We start from the raw sequence: 8832 nt of genomic DNA, 5'->3' as shown, positions 1-8832 counted from the left end.
TTCCAATACTCTCACCTCAATCTTCTCTTGTTCCCCCTCCGAAATTATAACTGGTGTGTGTGTGTGTGTGTGTGTGTGTGTGTGTGTATGTGTGTGTGCGTGTGCATTTGCATGTGTGTGTGCATTTGCATGTGTGTATGCACATAGGAACATTTTATTTACTGTTTCCATATAATGATGCTTGCAATGTATGGGTATCTAGAGCTGACCACATGGAATAATTTTTTATAATGTTCGAGCTGATACATACAAAATATTTGTATGTATTTGGAGTGAATCTCACATTTTGATTGCATGTGCTCATTATGCAGTTAAGTCTGGACAATCCACATAGTCGGCAAGGGAAACAACTTTCTTTTGATAGTGATAACACTGAACTTATTTGGATCTAATTACAGCAGGAGGGCCTCATTGCTCTTTCTAGCTGCATAGGACATCTTTTCAGAGAACTTCATTCTGGTAAAGCTGACAAGCTTCACTCCCCTGCAGAAAAGAATTGTATAATGTGTCAGTATGAAGCAAGTTAGAATGTTTAAGTAAAAGTTTCAACACAAAATTATGAAGAAGATTGAGAATGGAAGTTCTCAAAGACTGAGCCATCAACCAAAGAGCGTACACTGGCTAGACCAAGGCCCCTGGCACACATGTATTAGACATGCAGTTTGATCTCCATGACTTCCTTGTCTATGCTTAGTGGGAGAAGATTGACCTGCAAAGACTTGGTTCATCAGGATGGTTGGATAACCACAGCAGTTTCACCCTCTCAGAGGAAAAGAGAAAGGAGGGAGAGAGTTCATGAAGGGTGGGGGATAAAAATTTAAAAAATAATTATTCATAAATGAAAGGAAATATAAAAAAGATGAAAAATATTTAGACTCTTTTTTGAAAATGTTTCTAGAAATTCTCAAGGAAACTGTCATCTAGGAAACAAGGGCCTTTGATCTGAAGGTTTAATAGGCTTGAGCGTAAGAATAACTCATCATTATTTTGACACTATATTTGGAAATATCTATCATTAAAGATATTATTTAATTTTTATAAGGGCAGACTGCAGTACAAATGTTGTATTTTTGCACACACTTTACTTTTTTAACTTTATCAATATTGTTGTGCAATAGCTCCCTAAATCTTGGTGGCTTATAAACAAATTTTTGCTGATATTCCGCAGAGAATAGCTTTAGTCCACTAGGACATATGCCTCCACTTCAGTTTTATTAACTTTGTTATAGCATAGAAATTAGTCTTTGCTTTACACAAGGGATCCTTTTCCCTAGAGTTTAATTTCCAGTCATAAATTCTCTTCTTATGAGAAATGTTTAAAATTTTCAGTTCTAGAATGTACATGTGTCAGGTTTGTTCATAAGCACAAGGCTCTAATTACTGAAAATTGGAAATGGACATATTTTATCAAGTAAAGTTATTTTTAAATATATTTAAATTTTCTCTCTTCTAATGGAGATTGAATATGAGAACTCTTAAATTTTACTTTGGTATGAAAAAGTTTCTTAGTGTTTTCAGGAATGACAGCTGATGACAAATGAAAATAATTCTTTTCTAATATCAAACATGATCATGAAATTTTGATGCTAAAAATATAATATACTTTTCTTTCTTTCTCTCTTTCTACATGTTTCTGTCTCTTTCTTTTTTACTTTCTCCTGTGTGTGTGTGTTTATACTTGTGTTTGCATGTGTGTGACACTCTTGTTCTTTCTTTCCTCTCTTGGACTTATGAGCTTCCTTTTGCTATACCTAACCAGTTCAGAGGGCTAAATAGTTTTTATGCAGTAGTCAGGCAGTCAGTTTTTGTTTGTGAACAGAGATAAGCATTTTGTATTCAATTTTCTTTGAATTTATCAAAAAGTAATTTTAATATTATCCCTATGGAACAATGCAATACTGACTTCCAATATTTGTCTACATTATCAAAAAATTTTTTCTAACATTTTCTTCACATTGTCCTTTCTCTTCATTTTAGTCTCCTTTCTTTCTTTTCTTCCTTCTATTTATCCCTTTATTCATTCTTTTTGTATGACTTAGAAGAAGATTTAAGGAAAGTCTTTTTTAATTTTTTTTGCTATTATTTGGGGAATTTATATTTAATTGCAACATTTCTTCATTTCCTTTACTTCTTTTAAAGCCTCTCATAAACCTTGACCAGCTCTCCTTCCATATGTCTCGGTCTCACTGTTATTACTTGTGTATAGGTATGTATCTATATATTTACATTTCTAAATATTACCTGTTCATACATATGTAGTGCATATATGTATGTTTCAAGGCTAACCATTTACAAATTGTTGAACTCTTCACTGGGTAAGAGAACATCTTTTACTTCCAGCTTTATTCAGTTGCTTATGTTTCTTGGTGTTGGGTTGGTACATTGTGGGCTTTTTACTTTACTTTAGTAGGTTTGCTTGCTTGCTTGCTTGCTTGTTTGTTTGTTTGTTTCTACCTACCTATCTTTCCTTCCTCTGCACTCCTTTCTCCTTCCTCTTTCTTCCTTCCTCCTTCCTTCTTTCTGTCCTTCCTGCTACCTTCCTTCTTGTCTGCCTTCTTTCTTTCTCTGTTTGTCTCTCTGTCTTTGTAAATATCTCTCTTTCTCTCTCACACACATTCCTTCTTCTTGACAAAGAAGATGATGAAGCCAAGGTTATATATGTTAATTCAAAATAGAAAAATGCTATACTCTTTTGGTTTTAATTCCTATTTTCACCAGTTTTATTTGAAGCAATAAAAAATATATATTTCCCTGTGCATTTTATTTCAGAAAGACATGAAATAAAATAACTGTACTATGAGACTGTGTTTACACTGTCACGATATTTTAAGTCAGCCACTCTGTCCAACCAATTACTTTAACAAATCTGGAGAAGTTTTCATTCATTTTTCTTGGTTTAGGCAATTATAAGATATGAATATATACATAATATATGTATATATTATAACTTAGGCAAGTATAAAATATCATATATTTCTCTAGCATATATTTTATATATGTTACTATGTAAAACCAGATTTATGATTTGCATGCTCTAAATTTTTATAATTAATCATATCTAAGATATAATTTGAAAAGAACATTCTAATTTTACAACTTATATAAAAAGATGAACCATAATTTAATGATGCTTCCTTTTGACAGCATTTTGTATTAATATACTAAGAAATATTCTAATAAAATTTTATAAATGGTTTTTAATTATTTTATTTTATTTTTTATTTTTTGTTTGTTTTTTCTTTTTTATTTTCTATGTAATTATTTTAAATGTAATTAGATTTTATGAAACATTGAGCTTACTATCTTTAGGATAACTTATGTTTTAATTTTTATTGTCATAATAAGATTTTAAACATATTTTCCCATTCATTTTTTTCAAAAATTGACATATATCTGACTCATTTTAGAACTTGCTTGTAATAAAACAAGTAGGTTTAATAAGGAATGAAAAATGCTATTTATTTATCATTGGGTTCTCTGAATTTTACTTTTAGTTTTTAATATTATTGAAATCTCAGGAAGTATCTGAGGCATTAACTTCAGATGAATTTTTTTATAGTACTACAACATGCAATTGTAGGTAATTTGCTCCTAGTTTCATTTTATTAGGTTGAGTGAAAGTAGTACTACTGTATATAACATAAACAAAATAGACCACAGACTTCCATGTCATATCATTAATAAAGTTCACTGACTAGATTAAATCTCATCATATATCAAATTGCAACAGTAAATGCATTTCAAATAAATTACACCCCCCACCTCAGATATATACTTAATTTAATTGTGGCTTATATTAACATGTATGAGAGGGGTTTACTGAGATTTGATTTTTGTACAAATGTGAACTACCCAATATTTTGAAGTTTTCATAATTCTGATTTCCTTGTACTACAAGCATATGTTCTTGACATTAATTCAGCATTTTTCTGCAGTTAATAGAAATTTCTTATTTTCTCCCTTTTTCTCTTTCCAGAAGTAATAAGGTCTTCTTGGCTGAACTGCCATGTAGCAGACATGGATGAGGTAAACTGTACCTTTATGGCAAAGTTTATTCTTCTTGGCTTTTCTGATGTCCCAGAGCTTGCAATCTTTCTCTTTCTGGTGTTTCTTTTCATTTATGGAGTGACAGTCATAGCAAACCTCGGCATGACTGTGCTGATTCAGGTCAGCTCCCAACTTCATACTCCTATGTACTTTTTCCTCAGCCACCTGTCATTTGTGGATTTCTGCTATGCTTCCATCATTGTGCCAAAGATGTTCATTAATATTATCAACCAGGATAAAGTTATTTCTTACCTGGAATGCATGTTACAATTTTATTTATTTTGTACTTTTGCCATCACTGAAGTCTTCCTTTTGGCTGTAATGGCCTATGACCGCTTTGTGGCCATTTGTAATCCACTATTGTATATGGTCATCATGTCCCCAAAGCTCCGCCTTGTACTGGTGTCCTGTTGCTACCTCTATGCATCAGTGTGTTCTCTGATTCACCTATACTTAGCCCTTGAGATCCCATCATTTAAGTCAAATGTAATTAACCACTTCTTTTGTGATCTCCCTCCTCTCCTAAGTCTTGCTTGCTCTGATGTTAGTACGAATGAGTTTTTCCTGTTCATCATTGTTAATTTCAATGAGATTCTCACTATTGTGATCATCTTCACATCCTACTTGTTTATCCTCATCACCATTCTGAAGATGCCTTCTGCAGAAGGGAGACACAAAGCCTTTTCCACTTGTGCCTCCCATCTCACAGTCATCATCGTCTTCCATGGAACAATTCTTTTTATTTATTGTCAGCCCAACTCTGGTAATAGTCTAGATATTGATAAAGTCACTACAGTCTTCTACACTGTGGTCATTCCCATGCTGAACCCCTTGATCTATAGTCTGAGGAATAAGGATGTGAAAGAGGCTCTCAGAAAAATGTTAGGCTCTAAAAAAGAATTCTTTAGTAGACCTTTTTAATAAAACTTAGGGATTCATAGAGAAGATCCATATATAGACAAATATAGAGCATTGAAAAGGATAGCTTTTTTATAATGATACTTATTATTGAGTCTTAGTATTCACATATCCCTGTGTTTCCTCTATGTTCAAAAGTATAAAATTGAGAGATTTTAAAGGTTGTATATATATGCTGTTCTTCATTTTGTAATATTGTAAGCTAATGTGAATTATGCTATAGTACAAGCATCGTTTTATGATTATAGAACTTTATTACAGCACAATTTATGGAATATATGATTCACTTAAATATTGACTTTCCTGATAACATATTGTCATGCAGTTTATACACAAGTATCTGTAGTTTATAATTAGTCTATATAATATATAAATTAATGGTTTATTGATGCTTCCTTTATTATTTAGTATTTGAATCACTGTATTGAGTTTTAACTTCATTTAATAATTATATTAATAATGAATGCAAGAATAACATATATTTACAAGAATCCAGGAAATATTAATTTCATGTTATACTCAAGTAGTTTTCAATCCATTTTATTTACAATCCTTTGTATATTTTATCTTTGTATTTCTCTGTATTGGGCTTTTCTTTCAGTAGCTTGTCTTATTGGTGTCTGCATTTAGGACTCACCAATTACTTCTTCTTACTCTTTCTTCATTATAGTGAGAGTCAGCATGCACCTCACCTCAAAGTACATCCCCAGTCTGTTAGGTTTTTACATTTGCATTTGACCTTAATAAAATATGATTTTGTCACTCTTTATAGATACCAAGTTCATGTTTCTTCATGCGTTTTTATTCATGTTTCACATCTACAAGCCAAGATGATTGATATCAGTTTACACCTTATATTTACTCATTAAAGTAAAACATGTATTCTGGTATCTAATGTTACAAAACAGTTGGATAAGTTCAGGAAAGCAAAGTTGTTGTTTTGATTTTGAATTTTAACTTTTAAGCAATTTACTTCTTCATTCAGCATTGTCTGTGGTAATCTTGGTTATATTGTTATCCTCATGGTTCTTCACTTATTACATTTTGATTTCTCAGGATAGGAACTCACAGATATTTATATTCAGAAACAAAAAATAAAATTTTACTCACTAAAGAATGACAAGTAACTTTTATAACTAATTTTATTGCATATCTCCATCATATATATTTTGTATTTGTTGATAAAAATTGATTAAAATATGACTTTGGATAAAATAAATATGGTATTTAAAAAGCAATACTTATTTCAAGAAATAAAGCAGGAAAACAAAAACCACTTTTACATTTTTAGTTATCTTACCCTGGATTTTTATAGCTGAAACAAGACATTCTTGTTCATTACTACACCAATGGCCTGTTCATTCTACACCAAAGGCCTAGGTTTTATGTTTTGAATAGTACAAGCAAAAATAAATATGATTAATTTTTTCTTTAATACCTTTGGCATATACACAGCTAAGTGGCCAGTAGATGTGAGGTAATATGCAATCACTTCTGTACTTTGGAATGATTAAGAAAGCAACAGTTTAGTGCTATGAAGTCCAGAGATATGGAAATTCAAGAATACATTTGAAGTAAGGAAAAATAAAGTTCATGTCATGAATTTACATTAATAAAAAATGTGTAAGAATAGGCATTGAGGAAGTCAGGATTGAAAACAGAGTCTCAGACTAACCTGGACCCTTGTGGGCTGCAAGAGAATGAATCGACCAAAGATTGAGCACAGGCTAGATCTAGGCCCCCTGTACATATGTAGCATATGACATTCTTGGTCTACATGCAGGTTCCCCAAAACTGGAGCTGGGGCTGTCCTGGATCTGTGGGCTACATGTTTGCCTGTGGATCCCAAAATGGAAAGCCTTGTCTGGAATCAGTGAAATTGGATGTACCTAGTCACCTAGCAACTTGACATACTGGGTTGAGGTTGGGAGCACATGGGAGTGGGATGGGGAATGGGGGAAATGGGAGGTTGTCATCCAGTGGGGGATTCCTTTTCTAAGAGGAATTGGGGGTACTTACTTTAGGGAATCCTCAAAGGAGAGGAAAGGCTGATATTGGATTGTAAAGTGAAAAAAATAAATAAATGAATAGATAGAATGATAGATAGATAGATAGATAGACAGAAAGATAGGTAGATAAATAAATAAATAAGTTGAAGATGACATGAACAAAGCTAAATCTCACAGGAAATACTTCCAAAGATGATGTAGCTTTCATTCAATTTGTCCATGAAATTAAAATTACATCATAAATATTATTTAATGTTAATTGCTTGTTCTAACGTCTCTAGACAATAACACAACCAATTATTTCTAGACTATGATGCAGTGGTAGAGAGACAATAAGCATAATAGCATTGTCAATTCCCTCAAATAAGTCCTTTCTATAGAGGCAAGAGGAGACTGATTGCACTTACCACCAACAGGTTTGTCTACAGGTCTGAGAAAATATTGGAAATATTTTCCCTGTGAGTTAGGTAGAACACAGCTAAGAAAACATAACAGGAGAACATTTGAAACACTAATGGCATTTGCACCTCAAGTCCAGGAAACAAAAGTTCTATCCTGTTAAAGGTTATGTTGAAAGAACCTTGCTTGGTTGTGAGCATGTATTTGGAATATGGTTATGTGTGTTTTCAAACACATATCTCCTTATGTAAGTGAAAATTTGTACTAGTTTGCAGTTCAGATAGACATTTAAATTGTTGAGTCACAATGAATAAAGAATAACTTCTGGGAAAACAAAATGAAGAAAGACCTTGACAGGCTTTCATTCTCTTCACATGAGCATAGGAATTGAATGAGTATTCAAGATGACTTACAGGGAGAAGAAAGAAATGCATTAAAAGTCACATCATTCTCACTGTTTGTGAACTATTATTTCTAGATAAGAGCATTTCCTGACTTTCATTCTTTTAACTCAGTGTAGATATTCAGAATATCTTTGAAGCAATCTTCACATTCAATGGAATTAATTACATAGCTTACATCTTAAAGCTTTAATTTAACTATAACATCAAGAGATGTTGTAAAAGACAACCAAAACACTTAAGGTAGTAGATTCTGACAGCTGAATCTTATCATTTCACATGGGGAAATCTCATTCTGTAATGCTAATGACTATTTCACTGAAAGTGAAAACACAGTAGTTTGGGGGATTTGGGTTCTTTGTTTTTGTTTTCCTATTGAAGAAGTTTGGTTAAACTTCACTTTGCTTATCAGAAGAAAAAGGTAGCATAAAAAATAAGTTATTTTATATTAAAAGCAATTGTAAAAATTGATTATAATAGACTAAATCCTTACTCACTTCCTGTAATATTAATATTGATGTGATTGCAAATGACATAGATTGTTTTGTAATATCTCAGCATACACAATTATTAGTATAATGTAGCTTCCATAGGTGATGTTATCTGTATTACATTGTTTCATTGGATATTCTAGTATGATTAATATAAATTATTTCATTTGACTAATTTTTAAGAGAAAGAGCTTGAGACTTCAGTAAAATTTGATGGGTTCGTGATGGAAAATTTGATGGTTTTCATGATCAAACATGAAGCAATCAAATCTTAAAAAATTTATCTGTTTCTTTACTTAATTATTGTATTGTATAATAATGATTTAAAATCATATTTAAGAATATTTAAGAAAATGACTAGAGCTATGGAAATCACTCATAATATACTAGCAATTTAATTTCTGAACATCTGGTTAATCTGTCTTGATATTTCAATATATCAATATGAGGAAAGGTATGTATTTTGTTTTATCTTTAGGCTTATTGATAGTTAGGCATGCTTTATGTGTAAACTTTTTTTCCTATTTTATTTCTAAGATCGATTTTCAGATCTCACCAGAAGGAATC

The 8832-nt window shown here is 31.7% G+C and overlaps 1 protein-coding gene across 1 annotated transcript; it reads left to right on the top strand.

Moving 5' to 3' along the window:
• Positions 1 to 4017: 4017 nt before the first annotated feature.
• Positions 4018 to 4968, top strand: LOC127684322 (olfactory receptor 5L2-like). The gene has a single exon (XM_052181270.1). It carries the CDS (start codon positions 4018 to 4020, stop codon positions 4966 to 4968), a length of 951 nt encoding a protein of 316 aa, XP_052037230.1.
• The last annotated feature ends 3864 nt before the right edge of the window (positions 4969 to 8832 follow it).

This window comes from Apodemus sylvaticus, chromosome 5 (genome assembly GCF_947179515.1).
Source record: "Apodemus sylvaticus chromosome 5, mApoSyl1.1, whole genome shotgun sequence".
NCBI lineage: Eukaryota > Metazoa > Chordata > Mammalia > Rodentia > Muridae > Apodemus > Apodemus sylvaticus.
The sequence above is the reverse complement of the archived record's forward strand: the minus strand, read 5'-3'. Positions and strand labels throughout refer to the sequence as shown.